Source organism: Merops nubicus, unplaced genomic scaffold (assembly GCF_000691845.1).
Source record: "Merops nubicus isolate BGI_N331 unplaced genomic scaffold, ASM69184v1 scaffold19822, whole genome shotgun sequence".
Classification (NCBI taxonomy): domain Eukaryota; kingdom Metazoa; phylum Chordata; class Aves; order Coraciiformes; family Meropidae; genus Merops; species Merops nubicus.
Window position 1 is genome coordinate 34,878 of NW_008592167.1, and position 22,622 is coordinate 57,499.

General features: G+C 38.2%; 1 protein-coding gene across 1 annotated transcript in view; it reads right to left on the reverse strand.

Annotated features, from left to right (window-relative positions):
• LOC103767945 (coiled-coil domain-containing protein 171-like) overlaps positions 1 to 20,215 on the reverse strand; it is a gene marked incomplete at both ends in the record, with an annotated part of 54,429 nt that extends 34,214 nt beyond the window's left edge. Inside the window, 5 exons of the mRNA XM_008935078.1 lie at positions 7,267 to 7,413; positions 11,316 to 11,497; positions 14,031 to 14,205; positions 16,229 to 16,358; positions 20,044 to 20,215. Coding sequence (XP_008933326.1) covers positions 7,267 to 7,413; positions 11,316 to 11,497; positions 14,031 to 14,205; positions 16,229 to 16,358; positions 20,044 to 20,215 — 806 coding nt within the window. The remainder of the gene's footprint in view (positions 1 to 7,266; positions 7,414 to 11,315; positions 11,498 to 14,030; positions 14,206 to 16,228; positions 16,359 to 20,043) is intronic.
• Positions 20,216 to 22,622: the final 2,407 nt, after the last annotated feature.

A 22,622-nucleotide genomic window follows, 5' to 3' on the forward strand; every position in this document is an offset into this window, starting at 1 on the left:
CTGCATGTCAATGACAATGTGGTTTCTAGGAGACATCTTCTGCATTCTAACAGTTTCCCATAACATCTTCTGAACTGGCCTTTGTGGCTTCTGCTTTCCTCAGCCCCTCACTGTACCAGGTGAAGGGGCAATCCCAGTACTCCAGGGTACTGCAGTATTTGTGAATGCTGGGGCACTGTGCAGTGAAAAAGTACTTCGGTATCCTACATCTGTGCAATGCCACGTACATGAAAATGTACTTGTCTGACACTTGCATTTAATCAAAACACCCTTTATCACATAAGCAACAAAGAAAACAATAAGAAAAAAAGAGAAAAGTAGATTTGCGAGTTACCAAGTTTACATACAGTAATAGAAGTAAATTTTGTCTTCTCCGCTTCTATTTAGACCACTTGCTATGGATTTTTCCGTTTCATTTCACTAATAAGTTGTGAGGATACTTACAGTTCCCCATGGCTGAGCTCCAATCCCTATGTGAAATGCCCAGCCAAGACAATTTTAAGTGAAGAGGGCACACATACCTCATATGTGTACCATCATCCACCCATTCTGTTTTTATGCTTCCATATTCAGATTGAGATCTTACTTCTTCCTAATTAAAAGTATTTCCCTATGACTCATAATTCAAATCAAGAGGTTAGGTCTAAATAGATCTTTGGGAGATGTGCTGATCACTTCCACCTAGTGTTAGAAATGATGATGCCTCTTGATCATGGTAAGGTGGAGCCATCTCCTGTCCAGATAATAAACAACCTTTTAGTAATGATAAAGGTACTTAACTACCAACGATTCTTAACCAGTGAAGTAAATGTTCTTTTAGCTTGACGGAGTGTGGTCAGCCATCATTATAAACATTTCCTGTATATGAAGTCTGGAGTAACAAGTCTCATTGATAGACAAGCCATACTTGACCTGCACAACACCAGATGAACAACTACAGCGGCATGGGAGCTTCAAGATAAGCCATGTGCTTGGCATTAAATTTAAAAGGAAAAAAAAAAAAAACACCACACAAAACCACAACCAAGCACAACAACAACTAGGACATCTAAACAGATATAAGTTTGGTGGCTTTTGGATAAAGTTCAAGTCCATTCCAATCTGCAACTGAGTTGCAGTTGGCAAACTCTTCTGTACCGCTCTCGCTCTGTACAGTACCTGGAGGGGAACAAGATCTCCCTCTCGGTTCCCATGCCCAGCAGCTGCTAAACCCCCATGCAGCACACGAACTGGCACTGCCACTTCATACATGCACACAGACAAGATTAACATGTGACTTGTTACTGACTCCCGGTGAGGGCTAAAAAAGACAGTATTCATTCTGATAGTGAGGTAAGAGTGAACAGCCTTCACACTGGACTTGAATAACATGATGACATTTGAGATGATAAAAAGGAAGGTCCTCTCAGAAGTCCAAAATGTCAGTAAGACATTGTCACTGGAGAAACATGGAACTTTAAAGACATCACAGGGACACCATTAGGAAAATTTCAGTGCTTAGAGGATATAAAAGACAGTCACAGTAACTAGAATTGCTAGGTGATAGTTGTGCATTGTGGAATCACTAGAAAGCAGAGGATTAAGTAGGAGGAAACCACCAAGAAGCATGTAGTCACAGAAGACAAAAAGTACTTTACAGTTTTATAGTATTTTACAGGCTGAGGAATGTGTCCTCTCTCACACCTGGAGCTTCTTCAGGTCTTTCTTATGAGAATTATACCTTACCTAATGCTGCAGTTCTTGTGAAATTAATAACAACAAGGAGAACAAAAAAAAAAAAAGAAATCTGTGGGTTTGAGGGATTTCGTTTTGGTTTTAGCTGGGGCCCAAATTTCATGTTTCACTAACTTAGATTCAGTAAAATGTAATACACCCACAACCTTAAACTATTCCATGTACGTACACCTTCTGCAAAGACAGAGATGGACCATCACTCAAGTCTTCTTTGCAGTCATCTCCCCGTCACAGCAGAATTATCAAGCTAATATGAGATACTACATTTAGCAGGACATGAAGGTCAATATTCCTATAGGCAGAGAAGAAGGAAAGGTAACACAGAAGCTAAGGGAATGGTCTTCAAATGGTAACTCAAAGTATCAGAGATATAGTAACACAGTCTCTGAAATGAAGTGGACCAAGTTATGGGACATTTTTAAGGCCCCAGCAGAAAGGCTTAAGAACTTTAAGAGACCTTGAGCTCCAGCTTACTAGGAGTTGGCAGCCTCAAACACATAAAACACACAACAGAAAATTACTACATTTCTGTGAACAAGACAAAGAGTTTGAAATTTATAAAGTAATAATTCTGTTTCTCATGGTAAAATCCACATTCCCCTTTCCTCTCGTTTGTCAAACAGCTTTTGCACACAGATTTTTGGCAGCTAGACTCACCACAAAACCCACTATTTTAATACACAAATGGCTCGCTATTTCCCAAGAAATCATCTTTCCAGGGCAATGGAGCTAAAGACTAAAATAAAAGACACCGAACAGTAGCATATTGATGAGTTCAATAAAACTGCATCAAGAACCTGACTACTGAATCATAAGCTAAAGAGGCATAATGATAATAAGGTTCCAAATCTAAATTTTTCTGAAACAGAATGTGTTCCACTTCAGAAGGGCTCCATGTCCATTCAACAGTATACCACACTGGCATCACTGCGAAATGAAAAGCTAGCAGGTTAGACACTGGACCAACAGCTACCTTTCAACTGGAGTCCACAAAAACTTGCTATTACTCCTTCACTTCATTTCTAACTCCAGAAACTAGAAATGTCTTCTTTTAGACCATGTTCAGAATGACTGCAGTATAAAACCAGAATAATATTTTTTTTAAATAAAAAAGAGAGGGGCAGACTTTTTTTTTCCTTCAATTCTATGTTAGATATAATTCTTCACATGAATGCCATTGTACAAAAAGAAAATTTTTTTAAATTTATTATTTCATTAATGAACCTTAAATCCAGCAGAGGGTAGCAAAGGAACAGCTTTGTGAACTCCAAAACGGGTTCAACCTCATTGCATATAAAGTAGCATAATACAGAAGTTTGTAAGATTGCCTTTTGATTGGAATTGCATCATTCTTCCACGAAGAATAGGAACAAGAAGTTTGCTGCCATCATGAAGAGCTGCAATACACATTTTCTAACCAAATGCCCATCAACACGAGGCACTCTACCTGGAAACGGAAATAAGATGTGCCTCCCGTGTCCATCTTCCCACAAAACCCAAGTTTCAATCTATAACCCAACAATTCCACAAAGAGAGATAAAGAAATATAATACTGCTTCATGAAAAAAAATGTAGACTGTTCTCTCTGGGGTGTACTGCTTTAAGGCTTCTATATCTGAATGGAAACACATCTCAAATACTGACATCAGAGGCAAAAAATAAAAGTTGCATTTCAGAACTTTACCTGTGTTTCTAACATAGATAATACTTATTCCCTTACACTGAGGCATTTTAGATGAACAGTGAGAACACCACAGAACTATGTGAGAGTAACGCCAGCTAGGAGTCACAGCTCCACAACAGGCTGTAACACAAGGAGACGTGGGCACACTGGCACACGGAAACTACTAGGGAAACTACTAGGGAAAACTACTGCCCAGGCTTTAGTGCTGCTCTTTAATGACCCTTCCACAGTGGGAAGAATTTGGTAATTAAGAATTTGATCCACAGAAGCCAGCACGCTAGTGAAGCAGCTGTTATGGCAGAGAGGAGGAAATTCTACTGACAGCAGTATGTTTATGTCTCAACAATCGCCAGTCTTCACAGAAGCACTTCTTTCTATTTGGGAGTAGAAAGGGCATAGTCCTTTCTCTCAAACACAATGAGAAGGGAAAATTTCCCCCACTTTATGGAGCAAGTCTGTCCTTGATCACTCCCCTATTCCCTTACATTCTTGGTCTCCAAGAACCAAGTTCTAGTAACCAAGCTATAGAGGTGAAGAGAGCTTATCGGGTCCCTTTGGCTGAGGCCTTTCCACTCTGTTTCAGCATGAAGGATGGGTTACCTCTGCCTGGTTAAGCTCCAGAAGTTAAGACAGGAAAAGGAACGACAAATTTCTAAATCAAAGAACACATGCAACTACATTTCAAACTCTGTTAATACTTTTAGTTTTCCTCAGTATGTAATTTTTCTGGGAGAGGACTATGGGTGAGAGAGCAAACCAAAATAGATTTTAAAAACCTGAATTTTGAAGTCCAGAATGTCTGCAGCCTTTCATGACCACAGAAAAGGCAGAACAAATTTTGCTCCACAAACAGCAATACAGAGTACTGGAAACTTGTAAGGGCAGGTCACAAAATCTGGAGTCTGAGTACACTATCCAGTATGAAGTCTGCAGGAATCAATACTGCCGACAGTAATCAATATTGAGAGCTTCAAATACCTAGTGCTTTTGCTTCTTAAATAATAAAGGTGTTTGCAGAGATGCTCATTACTTAATCTTTCTTTGACTTCAAGTATAGAAGAGGTAACTTATCATAGTAGGCCCTTTCAGAGACACACAGGCAATTTACTTTTGAGTTGGTAAGGTGAGATGCAAGCAGACTGAAGCATATGCACTGCAGGCTAACTCAGACTTTTTTATTTTAATTGAAAGGGACTTGTGCTAATTTGCTTAAACATTCAAATGCAAGAGGTTTCATCACATACTTTCCTTAATCACCACTGATAACTATACCTAAAACAAGTACCACAAGACTGATTTTTTTCTGCAGTCTGAATATGTTGTTTTCTCACATTATAAAGTAAAAGAACCTAATAATGAAATTTTTAAAATCTTAGCTGATCGTGGTTAATAGGTAGCATTCCTTAATAAAACCATCTCCAGGGCACAGCAGTTACACTTTTTCAAGGAACTGAGTGCTTCCTTTTCAAATTTACAGATGGTGAGTACACCAAATCAAAATCTTTAGAAAGGTAAATCACTTGCTGCCTTGATCCTCCTCCTTTCAGCTCATGATTCCTATGTTAATATACTAAAAGACATGAAGTCACAAAAAAAGCCCTTGTTCAAGTACTTGGAAGCAAAAATCTTTGCTTTTAAAAGGGCTATTGGAACTTCACAGTATGCAGCGCTTTCCAGCTGAAGGTAATTCTGCTTAATCCAATAAGTGCAGCTCACAATACCTGACAATAGATTTCCTGTAGATCTCTTTGAGGGCACAAAAGTCTACCTGGTTGGTCAATAAGTCAGTGTTTTTAGCTGATGAGATTTGATCTTCCCTGTAGGAATTTTCTTTTGTACCTCATCTTTAATGCAGGGCTCTACCTACCTAGCAATCAATGCTTTAAACACTTCTTTTGCCTTTAAGGGAAAAAAAAAAACAGAGAACAAACACAACTAAAAACTGTATGTCACTTGCTCCTTTAAAGGCTCCAAACAGCCTGCAAACATCAATTCTTTAAAATTTGTTGCCAAAAATATTTAAAGACGCCTTTGGTAGAAAACTCAGAACAGCATAAAGAATCATCCAGTCACTATGCTTTTCTGCAGTGACAAATGTTCTAGCAGGAAAGTCTTGGTCCAGACTGTACATACAGATGACATAGCTACTACAAGGCCTATGCATGAATAAACAACATGCTGAAATTTAGGAGAGAACTAGCAGTTTAGTAAAATGAGCACATTCACAAAATATTAAAGACTTGAGACTTCTCAGCAATGGGTGCCAACTCAACAGACAGGCAAACTAAAGCTAAGTATAGTGTTTACGTCTGCTATAACACCAGTGTGTCAGGCTGCCATAGCACCACTGTGACCTTTCAGTATGCTAATCTCTCTACCTTGCACAGCATCTGCTGACTTTCTCAGCTCCAGTAGATTCTCCATCACAAATTTGGTAGCTCTCAGAATCTATTCTTAAGCCAAAAAGGCATCTGGACAAATTAAGATCTAGACACGTGGCCTGTGTGGTGCACGTAAAACTGTTTGACAGTCTGCACCCAGAGGGTGGTGGTAAACACCTCCTGTTCAAACTTGCAACCTGTTGCAAGTGAGGACCTCAGGGATTGATATTGGACCCAAGGCTGTTTAGTATCTTCATAAGTGATTTGGATGACAGGATCAAGTGTGCTCTGATGAAGTTACCAAACGGACTGGGGAGGTGGACGCTTTGGAAGGGACAGCCACCCTGCAGGAAGACCTGGAGAGGCTGCAAGAGTGGGCTAGCAAGAACCTTATGAAGCTCAACAAAGACACATCTAAGGTCTTGCACCTGGGAGAACATAATCCAGGAGTGCAGCACAGGCTTGGTTCTATCCAGTTGGGGAGCAGCTCTGTGGAAAGTGACCTGGGGGGCCTTGGTGGACAACAAGGGGCCCCAGGGGCTCACTCATGCTTAACATGAGTGAGCAGTGTCCTGCGGTGGCAAAGAAAGCCAACAGGGTGCTGAGTTGCATCAAGAACAGCATCACCAGATAAAGTTAAAGAAGTCATTGTCCCACTCTACTCATCAGCTGTCAGGCCACACCTGGAGTATGTGTTCAGTTTTAGTCCCTGATACACAAAAAGATGTGGACAGGTTGGAAACAGTCCAGAGAACTGCCACAGAGATGACCAAAGGATTGGGAAGCTGCCATATGAGGAAATAGTGAGAGAACTGGGTTTGTTCAGCCTGGAGAAAAGGTGACTTAGGGGAGACCTTATCAACATGTTCCAGTATTTAAAGGTTGGCTACAAAGAAAAAGGCGACTCTCTGTCTACAGGGAGTCCCATGGAAAAGACAGGGGAAATGGGTACAAGTTACACCTGGGGAGATTCCAGTTGGAGACGAGGAAAATTTTTCATCGTGAGAACAATCAGCTATTGGAAAAATGTCCCCAGGGAAGTGGTGGATTCCCCAACACTGGACACTTTTAAGATTCAGCAGCACAGAGTGCTAGCCCATTCTGTTTAGACTGTGTTTTCACCCAGAAAAGCTGGACCAGATAGACGATCCTTGAGGTCCCTTCTGACCTGACATACTATGATTCTACAATCCTATGAAATTAAGCAGTTAGGGAAAATATAAAGATTTCCTAGTTATCCTTGTTTTCACGCTTACATAAAGCTTTTCCCATCTGCTGCTCCAACACCAGTCTCAAGTCAGGCACACAGTGCAAGCAGCATTCACCTGTTCAGCCTTTTCTGCAAAGCAGATGTTTAACATTTTGTTAATCCAGTACATAGAATTCATGGCCTAAGTGGGAGGTTCCATCCTTCAAACATGAAATTGCTGAGAGTGCCGGTGCTTGCTGAGACCAATAGTGCCTTACTTCAAGTTCTTTTCTAAGTCGCTCCTCTCGTTCAGTGCTGTATTCAAGTTCACTGGCCTGGCATCTCAGCAGCTCCGTGCAGCCGTGGTGTTCCACCTCCATATCTTCCATTTTCTTGTGTATCTTCTGCAGTTCATTATTCTGCTCCTAGAAAAGAAAAAAAAAAAAAAAAAGAGCATTAAGGGATGCTTTCATTAAGATAAAGTATTATAGCCAAGAGTTCAAAAGAGGAACACTTTGTGAATGGAGACTCCATTACAACAGGTTCTTAAAATCTGAAAAGTTCACATAAGTCAACAGAATCATAGAATCACAGAACGGCTTAGGTTGAAAGGGAAGCCAGAGATCACCTAATCCAACCTCCCTGCCATGGGCAGGGACACCTCTCAACTAGACCAGGTTGCTCAAGGCCTCTTGGTTGCTCAAGGTCTGCTGTTGGCCATCTACCCAACAGCAGACATGCTCTTCGTTCACCTCCAGGTAAACTGTGTTGGATCAAAAATCACTATGAACATGATGTTCTGCACTAACACTAAAATCAGAGCCAAATCCCCACAAGAAATCTTACTCTACACCATAGAAGGCTGCTTGCCCAATGTCTTCTCTACCAACTCAATGGCTGTGACAGAAACAGTTAAATGCATTTGACAAAACAATACACAGGGACAGAAGTTCTATTTTGCTCTTTTTAATTGTTAGAACTTGAAATCAGATGAGTTATTTTTAGAAACAGTCATTCTCATAGACTAAAATAATCCTCATTTCCACTATTCTGAGAAAGATTTTCTTCTGTCTAGAAACTGAATTACTCTTAAAGAATCATCCACATGAAGTTCTCAGCAGAATAAGATAATCAAACTGTTTCCCACTTCAATTTATGCATTCAGAAGTTGAATCAAGCTACAGTCTGGGATAATTACTAACTCTACTGGACTCAGCAGCTCTGTGGAGTCACTGCTACAAAATCCACATTCACATCACACCAGGCTTGGAGGAAAGTAGCCAAATAATGAACCCCCAGTAGTCTAGTGCATACTTAAGCTGGAGATCCCAGAAGTCTGGGAAAGAATAGCTTTGGTCTAGTGGACAGGAATAAACTTTTCCGTAACTAGCATCTGAAACAAGCTATAAATCCAGTGATTTAGCTGGAGGACCTTTGGAGACCCAATTTTTTAAAATGACGCTCTGTGAAAAACACAGGAAGATTACAATACGTCCCCCTGTTCATTTACTCCTATTCAACATGATAGCAAGAGACATTTTGTGAAAACACTTGGTCTGCAAATTCTGCTATTACTCTTACATCACAACTTTGTTCCTAGAAATTACTAATCGTAAGGCATGGGCAGAGCAGAGAGGAGAAGAAAATTAATTATTCATATAGAATGCTTCTTTGGAAGATTGAAGTCTGACAGAAGGATGACTATTCATATTTCTTTGATTGTCATGTGTCTTTTTCAAAGTTTTGAAGTTCCTCCAGATTGAAGGTAGAAAGTTTTGCTCATTCAAGCATGACAGGGAATCATAGCTCTTCTATAGTGCCAGGTGTTACGAATTAGTAACTGAAAAAAAAAGTTCATTTTCTTTCTTCTTTCATGTGCAGGCACTATGGCACAATTTTTTGGCATCCTCTGAAAAGATAAAAAGGAGCATGCATGTGAAATGTATGTGAAGAAAAAAAAGGTCATCTCAGTAAATCAAAATATTGCAAAAATAGCATACCTGGGTATGGACTAAATTCAAGCTAATCCTCTAACTTCGCCTGTAATATTAAGCCAATGCATGATTTTTAAGCATTTTTATAGAAATATACAGCTATTCCCACACTCTCCACACTGGAAAGATACAGAGATATTTATCTCTTCAGGTATGTCTTCCAGATAGTAACAAAAGTGAGATGGGAAAAGTTCACATGAAACAAGTATGACACAGTTTGCTGGAAAACACTACATCAAGACTTAAAATAAAAAAAACTTTACACTGGAAACGTAATTAACATGAATCAGAGTAAGACTGACATAAATAGACCCAGCTTATTACACAAGTCAGCGTGAGTTGTAGGATTTCAGAATTTTAAAGAAGTCTCTGAACTTTTCAGACTTGGTTTTGAAACCGTGCAAGACTATCCCAGCAGTCACCTGCACTGAGAAGGTTCAAAGAGTAACATACTTCACAATGTGAAAAAAAGCCAAACATATATATATACACACACACACACATACTTGTATGTCATACACACACTGTAAGGATCTGCTTATGAAAAACATGGCTGATTTTTTTTTTTAAAAAAAGTGTGTATAAGCAACACGACTTCACAAGTAGTCCAAGGACAATCGGAGTGCTTCCGTGAAGGAATATTATATTCTGACTAACCACAAGATGATGCTATTGCACTTACCATTGAACTCCAGCATCCTTCATTATGAAGCAGGTAGCGTGCTAAGCACACCCAATAGAGCACACTACCAATCTGTTAGAAAGCAGAGAGGATTACTTTCCCTCTGTATCTTGGAGACACATTTTGATAGGTTAAGCAGACTTCATTTCCATGCCTACCTCAGCATTTTCACAGCCAAGTTCAGAATTACAGTTCAAGTTCATGAAGCGCAGCTTTTCCAACCAGGACTTGCGTATGTGCTTAGAATCTCATCACTAGGTACATATTAAGACCAAAATTCTGGAATAGACATAATTCAGGGATTCTCTCTGCCCTGTTTTAAGAGCTGCTCCAACAGATAAACATATAGAATCTGACCAACAGCACTATCATGTAGTACAGCAGGCAGGTTGGCTGTACTACAGCCAGGTAAGGACTGATTTATGTCACCTGGAAAGACTACTGGGCACTGTCCCAGGCTTGGAGCTGACCAGGCAGGAAGAAAGCTGGGTAATCTTCTGCTGCTTGACCAGTGCCCAGACCAACTGAGGCTAGTCTGTCACATCTCAGAGGGAGTTATAAGGGAAGAAAATAGAAATATTAAAAAAAAAAAAAGTCTTGCTAAATAATAGAAAGGGAACCTCTCAGTAGGGGAACCTCATGCACAAGTAAGAGGCTACCTGCCTTAATAAAGCCTCTGCACTGTGCTCTTCTAAAAGCATAAAGGATAACAATAGTGGAATACATTCTGATTTTCCTCGGGTGGTATTATCAGATTGCTGAGATACAAGGAAATTTTCAATTAAAAAGATTAAAATTAGTACATTATAGTTGTGTAATTATTTGTGGCCCTGTGAAACAGGTGAAAGGTGGGCATGTTAACTCAGCACTTTCACACCACATTACTACTAAATTTCTTTGAAACATAATTACATTTTGGATAGCTTGACTGCATAAAAAAAAAGTATTAAAATTTCATATTTTTATTATTTTGTTACACATTTAATATCTAAGGGATTTATGCACTCTAGTGCAGCTCAACTTTGAAAACTACCGCCTTCGTGAAAAACTATGAAACCAATTACCTGAAGAATAAAACCCCACCATCTACAACAGGTTATAAAGGCCTCCTCTTAGTATTACAAGGAGTTTTTTTCAAATCAAACAGAATTTCCAACAGGTCACTTCTCATATGTAGCACGGAGTGAATAATCTATAACGCAGAGCCAGAAACTGGATTGTCCCTGTTTGGGTTCCCTGATAGCATATAGTCTCTGTATTACACAAACTGTTTTCATGTTCACAGGCTATTAGATGTCAGACTCAGGGAACTAAGAGGGAAACAGAATCATAAGCTGTGTGTTGAGTGCCCCTGATTTTACTAACTCAGCTTTGCACAATGGTGCAAATGGGCCTCACTACCACTGTGCACTGGTGACTTTTTTTAGCTGTCTACCATGAAAATCAGCCACAACACATTCCATCAAAGAAAGACTGTGATACAATAAGCATTAACTTTATAAAGTTATACTCTTCAGAAACACGTTGCAGCATTTAGCTGTCTGGGGGATTTCTTCCCTAAACTAGAAAAATCCCAACCCACCACACACTTTGCATTAAAAAAGTTCCAGCCATCACCTCATGCAACTCTCCAACTATTAGTCCATCATACCTGCAAAACACTTTCTAGTTTGGTTCTTTCTTTAAGAAGCAATTCATATTCACTGTTGCAAGTTCTGCGCATATGATCCTTCTCAATTGCAAGTCTTTGCTCCTGTTCTTTCCACTTCTGCTGAGCAATATGAAACATTTTCTCAGTCTCTGACACTTTCTGCTGAAGTTCTCCATTCAAGACTGTTGTTTACAGAAAAAGGGAAAGAAAGAAGACAAGTAGCACTGTAAAACATGTTCTGGAAAAAAAAGTATAAGGATTATCCTTTCTTCTATGTATTATGATATCCTGTGGAACACTGAAACCTTAACATTTCCAGCACGAGAGAGTACCACCTTCACTGCAAAGAAACAATCAAATTTTTTGCTCCTACAGCATCTTTCACACAAGACACAGGAAAGATTTAGAGAATTTTATAAATTAAAAACTCTTCTGGCTTTTTAAAAGCATAAAATCTTGTGAGAACTCTTTCAAGTGAGGTCTCTATACCATGTAGGACTTAGTTTCCAATTTCTACAACATCTGGCCAGCTTATTTCCAACCGTCTATTTGATACAGACATTAGTCTGTATCAATTATTTTTGAGCTCAGTTTAAGTGACAGCCAAGACAGGCACCTGCCCCATGAAAGGGACTAGTTGAGCTGGTGAGCAAAGGCTTAGTTAGCTTAGTTTTTCCAAGGAAATTTACTGCTCCTCAAAAGGTTTAAATCCTCAGCCCAGCAAACACCCTGAGATAGGTCAACATTGTATTTACTCCTATGCAAAAGCTTAAATGCCATCAAAATTTTCACTGCCTATGCCTATTTAAGCAGTTGGACAAGTAACTTTGGTTTACAAAGTGCCTGGCAGATGAAAGTACTTTGTATCAGTTGTTGGTATTTAAGTGATTGCCACTTTCTAACAGATTTGTATTTCCAGTTTGTGCCAGTTTTGCAAAACTTCCTCCCCCTGGGAGAAGGATAAAATGAAGAGAAGAGGCACATTAAAAAGATATACAGAATCTGTTGCAGAAAAGAATACAGCATTTTGAGGAACTTCAACCAATGTAATTTACTGGCAGCTAACAGACTTTTAATTACTGATTCTGGCATTGAAAGAAACTAACACATACACACTTAAGAACACATCCCTTGCCTCCTCAAAACCTCTCCTACCCCCTTTTTGTCCTCCAGTCCCTTACGTCGGCCCAGTGCCTTCAGGGAGGTGACAGGCAGAACAGCAGACTGAGGTCTCTGGGCTGTTTTTCCTCTGTCAGCAACAGTCCCTTCTGAGCCCTGCCTCTTGGTGCCTGCATGGGCAGGCCACTACTTCGGCCACAGCATCTGCTCAGGCTGCTGCTCTTCTCCTGTCTCTCCTGTTGTTTCTTTTCCTCTTGGTATTTACCAGTCTTAGAGGAACATATTTGTACAGAGGTGCTAAGTGCTTTCTGGTAAGCAGTTTGGCACATGGTGGTAAGTGGGTTCGCCCATTGTGGAGCTGTCCACAAGCAGCTCTGAGCAGACCCAGACCTTTCCTCCCACTCAGGTAGCCCTGCAGACTCACAGCCACCACCAATGCCTGCCAGCTGTGTACAGCCTATCAGCCAGGGAGTTTTCTAAATCATAAAGTGAATCTCAAAGTGAGACAAAGTATTTTAAGGTACAAACACACACAATTCACTTCTAAATTGGCAAGCACACTAGGAGCAAGCACGCACAGCAACACAGCCTTCCTCTAAGTGAGACTAGTAGTTCAAGTCTTCAGTTTGCAATCACAGCGTATTTCCAAAGGGGAAAAAAACAATTCCTTCTTCCAGTTTGCAATCCATAAGAATGTTTATTGTTCATGAGCCTTTCATTCATTTGGAGAACACAAGTATCTAATAATCTTAACACCACCCAGTACTTTAAGTACTTGCAACATTCCAAGTCCTCCTCCCATTCATAGAAGGGCAAAATCTCCACAAGGAGTGCTCTAAAGTCTTCATGAAACATCAAAGGTTCAGCAAACTCACAAAAGCATCTCCACATACTAAATTAAAAAGGTAAATTACCAACTTACTTCAGTAATTAAAAATGCACCTGATTTACTTTTGAGAAAAATCTCTCTGTTGAGGAGGACCAAGGAAATCTGAGTGTCTGAATTACAAAACTAGTAGGGGAAAAAAAATAGTCTAAGTAAAAACCTTCCCTTCTGCATACTGCTCTCACAACATACACGTTCCATTACCTATAAAATGATAGACAAGTATGATGAGAAGAAAAGATACAAACATGAGCAATGAGAAGCCTGAAACCTTTGAAAAGATGAAAGAAAAAAGCAGTATGATGAGAACTTCTGGAAACGGGTTGTTGAAATTAGTGGGGGAAAAAAATGAACAGGAATGGACTTTTTTCTTTTTTAATTACCTAAAATGGCAAAGGAAAAACTGCTGGACATAATGATAACCAAGATGCAGAGACAGCAGTGAAAGAAGGAACAACCAAAGGTAAGAGGCAAGAGGAAAATGGGTTGATAAGTTTAGCAGGTTAGTTTTAATTCACACATGAGACAGACAGAGTTTTGTAAACTTGATGAGATGGGAAAAGAGATGGGAAAGCTAACAGAGATCCAGTAATAACAATAAGAAAAACAGTAATAACTAGATAACATAATTAAGTCACTGCTCCTCACTTGTATTCCTGACTTGGAACTGACTTAGCCTTTGCTCCATGCTTGATTTTTTTTAAACTTACCTTGCAGTTTCACAAGTTTGGTTTTCACATCACTTAACTCCTCTTCTGCAGCATAAATTTTGAGACGAGCATCTTTTCTGGCAATTGCCAGTTCGTACTCCAAGCTTTGTCGAAGAGCCTCCCCTTTCTCAACTTCCGAGCGTAACTTCACTATCTGGCTCTCATAGTTGGAAAGCTAGAAAATAAGTTTGTTTCAGAAAACTGGCAACAATGTTTCTTTGAAAAAGCACAGGATGTTACAGAAATACACCTAGAGATTCCTTTTAAAAGATATACTGAATTGCATTTACAGCTGCCTTCTTATTCCACCTGAATTTGAAATATAATTCTGCAAATGCACATTTATGCAGACTTTAAGAACTTCCACTGTTTTTTATGCAAACCATTCCGATTTCTATGTGAATTTCACGTAACTTAAACATACTCCTCCATTTTTCAAAAAATACCCTATTTCGAGAAGATAAAAGTAGTAACACTGTCATCTTCCTGCACATCAAAGGAAAAACTGCAGCAACAGAAACATTAGATTCTACAGGCAATTTTCTGATAACTTTCTTTAAATTTAACACTTACAAAGTCACGCTGGGATGCTAGACTACCAGATATCTAATAACTCACCAGAATACGTACGAACATAAAACACAGTTCAATAATGCTCAGTAATCAAACAAAACAGTATTTAATTTAAGACAACTAACTATGGAAAAGGCTTCAAAAATTGATTTTATCTAGATTAAGAAACATATTCTAGTCATTGCTGCCAAAAACTGTGTCCAGAAAAACAAGTTCAAGCTATTTCAACACAAGAAGGCAGAAAGTAAAATATGTATTTTTTTCAGAACATCTACAAAACAGACTTTTGACTTCAGTAACTCTACGTGTAGGTAACCTGAGCACTTCCATTATCTGTAACTATACAGTAAATGAGTAAGGAAAAACAAAACAAAACAAACAAAAAAACAGTTTCTCAATTAGCTTACCTATTTAAAATGCAACCTGAATTTGTAGCTGAAATCACAACACTAAAAATGATGCAGAACATCCCTGTATGCCTCCAGCTTTCAAATTCTCAGTGTAAGAGGGGGTTAGTTTGGTTTATTTTTAAATCCAGGTAATTCCAGAGATCCATTTTACAGACTCGCCCCACAGTTGATGGGGCAATGGGAAAATAATAGATTAACTGCAGCACAAGAGCAAGTCATTCTGGTAGAAGCAGAAATCTCTCCATTTGGGTACACACTCCAGTAACAGGTGAATGTGGAACAGCAAACTTGGTTTATTGGCTAGATGTAGCCCCTAGCGAATTGCTAAGAGCAGGATTGTTACCTATGGTAGTTACAATCTTTCTGCACCAGCTGAGTTTAAAGCAGGGTATCAGCTGCCAGATTGGCATTAGCAAGTGTGGGAGTCTTTCTAGTAGCAACAAATTCAAAGCTGATGACAACTGCCACTTCAGTGCCCACCTTTTATGATGTAGACTAGTGTGAAAGCTGATATTCAAGCTAAAGAAAATATTAAGTATTTTCTTACTACTACTTCAATTCAATACTAGTTTGCCATGACAGCATCATGGAAAACCTTTGTAATGTGGGCAAGCTATTCCTCTATGAATTAAGTTCTCGTTAACAGGTATGAAGTTACTGACAAACAGATCACCACCATTTGTACATTGTAGATGGTTATAGTTTTTAAAAATGCAAATTTGCACAAGCTGAGACACTGCAAGACCACTAAAGGACACCCCAGCTGGGTTTGGTGTATGCACACAATACAGTACTAGGTTTATGAGGTGCAAATTATTTCTGCAGACTTAAAATCATACTCTTAACACTCTGCAGAAAAAAAAATACATATAAGAATTAAATAAAAGCTTTTTCATAAGGCTAGAATCAAGCTGTGGCTTTTATTGACTTGTATCATCAGACAACTTTATGTAATAGACTACTGATAGAGGCAGTGGCTCTCTTCCCTGCAGAGAACTTGATCTCTGCTTGGTCCATTTTCAACTACAAACAACACCAGCAGAGGTGCCAACAGTTCCTATGAACAGGTACAAGAGGTCCGTGCAGTACCTCCCCTTCCTTGTTATTTTTCTGCTAATGACTGCACTTCTGATAGATCACATTAGACTATTATTTTAAAGAAACAATATCACATTCATTCCAAGAGTAAAATAAAGCAAACAAAAAAGTCCTTACTTCTTGACTGTGTTTAATGCTTAAGTCTAATTTTTCTTTGTTAGCTTGACAGAGTTTCCTTCTCAGATCTTCAGTGTCCAACTCTGCTTCGTTGCTATTTTGTAGTGACTCACACTTTGCATTATGTAAGCTGCAAAACATGAATGTTTTCAAAAAAAATGAGTACTCTTTTTTAAGTTTAAATGCTCCCATAATTCAATGATCAGATTGTGAACCCAAAGATCTAAACGTTCACTTAAGTAAAATTATGCCATGCAGTAGTCTCTATAATAGTGCTCTTGGAAAAAAAGGGTTATATAGACCAGATTACTGTGCAAGATATGACAGATGTAGCAACAGGAACTTAAAACACGTTTGTGCTTTGGTTTTCCTAAAAGTGATTTAAGCATAACATCGTTTTTATTATTTTCCATTATCTTTTATTATTGACCAAATAAACTTTCAGGATGCTTAAAAAACATCATTCTAAACACTAAAATTGAAGTGAACAGCAGGTTTTTGTCTCCTGCTCATTTTTCAGCATGGATTACTGACTCAAAACCACCTGTCATGAAACAATTGCACATATGTAGAACAAAAATCACTTTTCCACATTTTGTTTTTCTTCAAAGATATATACATTTAAACTACGCACAAGGAATTGATCACAAACACAATAAAAATTAAAGGTCTAATCTTCTAAAATACCTGATATCTTCACTTTCACTATTTATGTTAAAATAAAATCTACTTGGCAGTTAGCAGGAGCCCTTGAGCACCACAACCAGTATTAAAATAATCAAAACAAGCTTTTCTATGCTGAGTGAAAAATTAGTATAAGAATACACACTTAATTAAACTAGTTCAGTGATCTTAAATGCAATTATTGCAATTTCAAGTTAGGGCAAGTTTTAAGCTATTTCAAGAGTTAAACATCGGTTTTCTCACTATTTTACACAAGACCATTTTCACCTTAGTTTAGATACGCAGGACCAGCTGCAATAGTTATTTGTTCCACACAACCAAAAAAAGTTGTCCAGACCACCAAACATGAAACATACTGTAAAAAAGCACAATTAAATCACCCACAAAGTTGGCATCATTTCATACAGAACTGAAAATACTAAAAGAGCTTACCTTTGTCTACAGGAAGCCTTAAGTATTAATTGCAGATGTGACAGCCTACTGAGATTTAACTATTTGTTTTCTCTAAACAAAAAATTACAAGTTTACCTCTAGGATTGTGCACAGGCACCATTAACATTTTCCACAACTGAGAACTCTGCCTGATGAGCTATGTTTTCTTATATAAGCTGGCTAGCAAAAAAAGATGTATGTCATCAATGAGGGGAACAGTAACTTAGATTAAGCGTTGCCTTTAAAAACATTATTAGTAACAAAAGATGAAATTTCAGGTTTTTTAGCTGCAGACTATAAATATTCGACAGTTTAATAAACACTGTCTATTTTCATTTAAAAACAAGACAGATGTCATCTGTGAGGTCAGAATAACTGTACGTCATCAGTAATTGTTCCACAGGGTGCCATGTACTTAACACATTTTATATATCTAATAAATGTAGGAGATAATGATCATTAAAACCTGCACGTACTGCAAGAAAGCCACAGGCTTATTATTAGCTTTTAGCAGTTACTATGGGAGCCATACTCAATGGAACCAACATGACTCAAAGGGCAAAAGATCAGCAACAAGCTAAGTAAAATCACGTATCATAATTTTATGTGACTGTTAGCTGCTGCAACAAGAAGATACAGTGGTAAATCAAGTGGGGAGCAAGAGCCATCTGAGCAGCTGGAGCAGCTGTAAACTGTTAAAATCTTGTTTGCAGACACCATTTAATAGGTTCAGGAGACCTGTATTTTTCTGGCATGAAAGAAAGGCAACTCATCTTTCTCAGAGATGATGCAAGAAGTATCAGTCTCAACTAAAGATAGCTAAAAGCCAGATAGCACCCAAGCCAGCAAAGCATGGGTTAGGGAGACAGACATAACCAAGACTGAAAACTGGAGAGAACTAGGGCAAAGAAACAACGGACTATGGAATGGGTATTTCATAATTCTTAATATTTATTGCATGGAGAGCACACTTGAATGCAAGCAAGGGAATGAGTACCTTTTGTAAATTAAAAAAAAACCCAAACCTTTAAATATTTAAGTAAATTACATCGGTTTGTATGGCAATCAGCTTTCAAGAAAACTGTTCCTTCCAATCTCTCTATTAATTATCTTTGTTAAAAACAAGAGCACAATGGAGATATCTACACAATAAAACTTACTCAGAGGAAAATTTAGCTATGCAATTAACTGTTCTGCTTAACTGGAACACTCAAAAAAAAAAAAAACAAAACACAAGTTACAAAACATCACAAGTAATAGTACATTAGGGACATTATAGAAATGAAAAGTGTGCCTAAGAGCATTAAGTCACAACAGCGTAACAGTGAGCAGTAGGAGAAAAGGCACTAAACACCTTTTAAACATAGCATTTTCTGCACATCTTCTACACTCAATACCATCACTGAAAAATTAAAATTATAAACCAGAAAACCCTTTTTTTCTTCTTAGTATAAGACCGAATTGAATGAGATAGTTAAAAAAAAAAAAAAAAAAAATGGAATACTGCTATGTTAACCACTTCATTATTTTGTCTCCTTAAACATTTTTGAATAAAATCGAGATTGGCCTTAAGAATTCTTATTTCTCTAATGTTTTCTTTAATCAAGGCATCACCCGCACATGCAGTACTTTACGAAATCTTCATACGAGCTATTGTAGGAGATTCTTCCTTCAACATTCATATTACAAGTAGAAGTGGAACAAGCATAAAGCTCTCAGAAGTTTAAATCAAAGACAAAACCACACTAAATCCAGGGTAAGTTTCACAGCATGTATGATTTGCAGCCTAACAGGAATTCAGAAAATGCTTTGCACTTCCACTGTCATATATTAATAAGCATGGATCATAGGTTTTTGAACTCAAATACATACTTTAGCAACTACAGCTTTTAGCTAAGACACCATTTTTAGTAATACTTCAAGATTCTTCAAGAAAGCATATAAACAAGTGAAATAGCTTTTGAGTCCTACATTTCAAAATTATTTTTTGTAACTCAAAAACTTTAAATACACAGTCACTTCACAAATCAGCTAGTTACAGTGAACACAGAACATAGCAGAAACACAGTTTTTCAACTAGCCTTTCCTCCATATCTGGCAGAAAATGTAGAATAATTCTATGAGAGAGAAATTCTGTTTAACTTACTACCTAGCAGTGGAATTTTGCATCCCCAGCTAAAGAAGCAGTCTGCAGCCTGGTTTCCCAACCAAAATTAATCTTCAATTAATTTTGCTGTTCCTATAGAATTGGCAGGCCTGTATAATCAGATTTTAAATAGCAACAAATAGCCTCCACGGCCATGGTAAACACAATGCACTAAAGCTTACTTTATTTGTGCCAAAGATCAAACATGTAGCGGGTTATAAAAAACACGCACCACGTGCAAGACCTGGAAGCGACCTCTGCCAAGCCAGCTAACGCAGAAAACCACCCTGCGACTGCAGGCCAGCGCTCCTGAGTGCAGACAGGAACTGCCTCCACCTCTAAGCCATGAGAGACCTCCTGCACGTTGGAGGGCTGGTAGGCACACCTGCAAGCAAACCTTTCCCCCCAGGACTACACGGACACGGCTCAGCTTGTGTGTATCTCACCCTACCTGCTTCTTCCTGAGTCTGAATTATGTAACTTCAGCGATCTGGGAAATAAACCACAAAAACAGGAACCACACTAGACTTAAAAATACAGAGGTGGAGCTCACCATTTTGCTTCCATGCCAGTGCAGCTGGCTGGAGAGGACAAACTCATGACACCCAGTATGCGGCTTCTGAATTCTATAAACACTGGAGACTGAACATCATCTTCAACCACATATAATCTTGCTGGACAAGCTTCAGACTTTACTCTTCTCCATCCCATAAAAATAACAAAACCTGTAACAGAGACACGGTTTTGCTTATTTGGCAAGGTAATAAAAGAACCATTTGTTAACACCCACAAACATTTACTACTCAGTGATACCACCATGCCACGTGAACAGTTACCGCCACCTGTAGTTTGACATCAGTTTTACTCAAGAGAAGAGAATTATGCTGCTGCTCTTCTAGGCTTGAATATTGCAGATGAAAACAAAACACATGTATTTTGTAGAATATCTGCTACCAATGTTTTCAGAAGGATGTCAACAGAAAATGCAATGGTTTTGTAGGCTGTTTCACTGCATTCCCTACTCTCCTAAGCGAATCACAAACGACACTTCTCTGCAGAATAACTCTAAGGGAGATAATGCATATACTATGATTTTTTAAGTAGGTCAGTCTTCAAGGTTTGCTGCCTAATAGCACCCTTAACATAGCAAAGCTTCTTCCTGTTTCATGAACCTGGAATTTTCTACCTGAATATATTTTTATTGTGTTAGATATATCAGGGTTATTTAGCGGTATACAGGAAGGATACTAAATTGAACTATAACACAGCTCACTTTTAGAAGAAACTCACTAATGTAGTGTTATTAATTAAAAAAAAAAAAATACAGATACTATAGTTATAACACAGACCTTAAAAAAAAGGCCATGATTAGCTTCAAGTTGAATAGGAAATTAATTTATTTCTTTCCATTAATTAATGCAAGGAAACATGATGAATAAGCTTTATTCAAGATTAATGAGCCATAAAGTTTTGGTTTTGAACTCCACAGCAGATAGGCATCCATACTGAAGTTCAAAACAAGACCCTAGCCTGGATCTCATCTTTCTCCTCTCTGGCTTGTAGCCATATTTGCCACCATGTATTCCCGTTGGACTGAAAAAAAATTTTAAACGAACATTCAGCTAGAATAAACCTATTATTTCCAAAAACAAAACAAAACAAAACAAACCCTTTATTTTCAATATGCCTTTGTCTCCTTCTCCTATTCGACTTTTTTTTTTGTTTTTTTTTTTTTTTTTTTTTTTTTTTTTTTTACGCACAGTTACTCCAAAGTACGTTCAAAAATCAACTGGAGTGACATGGGAAGAAAAGTATAATGAAGGTTAACAATCTGCCTCAGTTTATTAATAAGGAATATCTAGATGTATCATTTGTGATTTTTAAGATCTGCCCATCAGAATTCACCTTGGTACATAGGTTCATAAGCCTCAAAACACACAATTAGTATGCAACTGTCACTCACACTGTTAAAGCAAGTGACACAGCTTTCTTGCCATCTCAGCTGAGAAAACAGTTGAAGACCTCATTCTTTCTGAGAAAGTATAGACAATTATGTGGTACAATTGCCAGGCACATGCTAAGGCAAATTAAGTTATTAGTAGCTTTCAAACTAACAACTCCAATTTTATATGCACAAAGAACAACCCTGACAGACTGTTTTTTGCATTGTCATCAATAATAATTTATTGCTTGAATTAAAAAAAAAAATTATATAACGAATGGTATAGTCAAATTACACCTCTAGCAAGTGTGCCAAAGTTTCACATTAAGATGTAGCTCTGAAAACTGAGAAATTAGTTTTTCATATCACACTTTTAAGCATTATTGCAACCTACATCAAAACACCTTAGCAAGCAGTAGGAAAAAAAAATGTTTAACTGAAGGATTTTCTCAGAAATCTGTTTTTCATCTTAAGAATAGAATTCACTAAGTACCCAACAACCAATAGCTCCAGGGAAGAAAAATCCTGTCTCAAAATAGAATCAGACTGTACTCTGTCATATCCACATCATTCTGCAGTTTTAAAACTTCCTGAAATTACTCTAAAGTCATAGAAATTATAGGGGAGAAAAAAAAAAAAAAAAAAAAAAAAAAACTGAAGAGCGTTTTCTGGGGAATGCTAATGCTTTTGAATATGCAACATTCCTCTGTTAAAATGCATATCAATAGCTAGTTTATTTCCACACAAACGGAAACACTGCAGAAGCATGCTGTTTCACTCAGAAAAAAAGTATGTGAGTAGCATGGAATGGCTTGTAGGACCCCCATAATTAAATAAACGAGTGTAAAAAGTGTTAGTTTGAGAAGTTAATGTGTCTGATGGCTGTCAGTTCTCCTCAGGAACCTCCGAATCGGCTGAACTAATTTTAGCAAAGCCATTTAAATTGGATATAAGAAAGAAAATCTTTACTGTGATGGCGGTGAGGCACTGGAGCGAGTTGCCCAAGGGGACTGCGGATGTTTCCCGCCTGCAAGTGCTCAAGGCCAGGCGGGATGGGGCTTTGGGCAACCTGGTCTGGTGGAGGAGGGTTGGAACTAGCAGATCTTTAAAGGCCAGAACGGAACTGTTCTATGACTGAGACTACTCAAACCTAACCATGACCTCAAGATCACGCACCCAGCCGGGTGCCA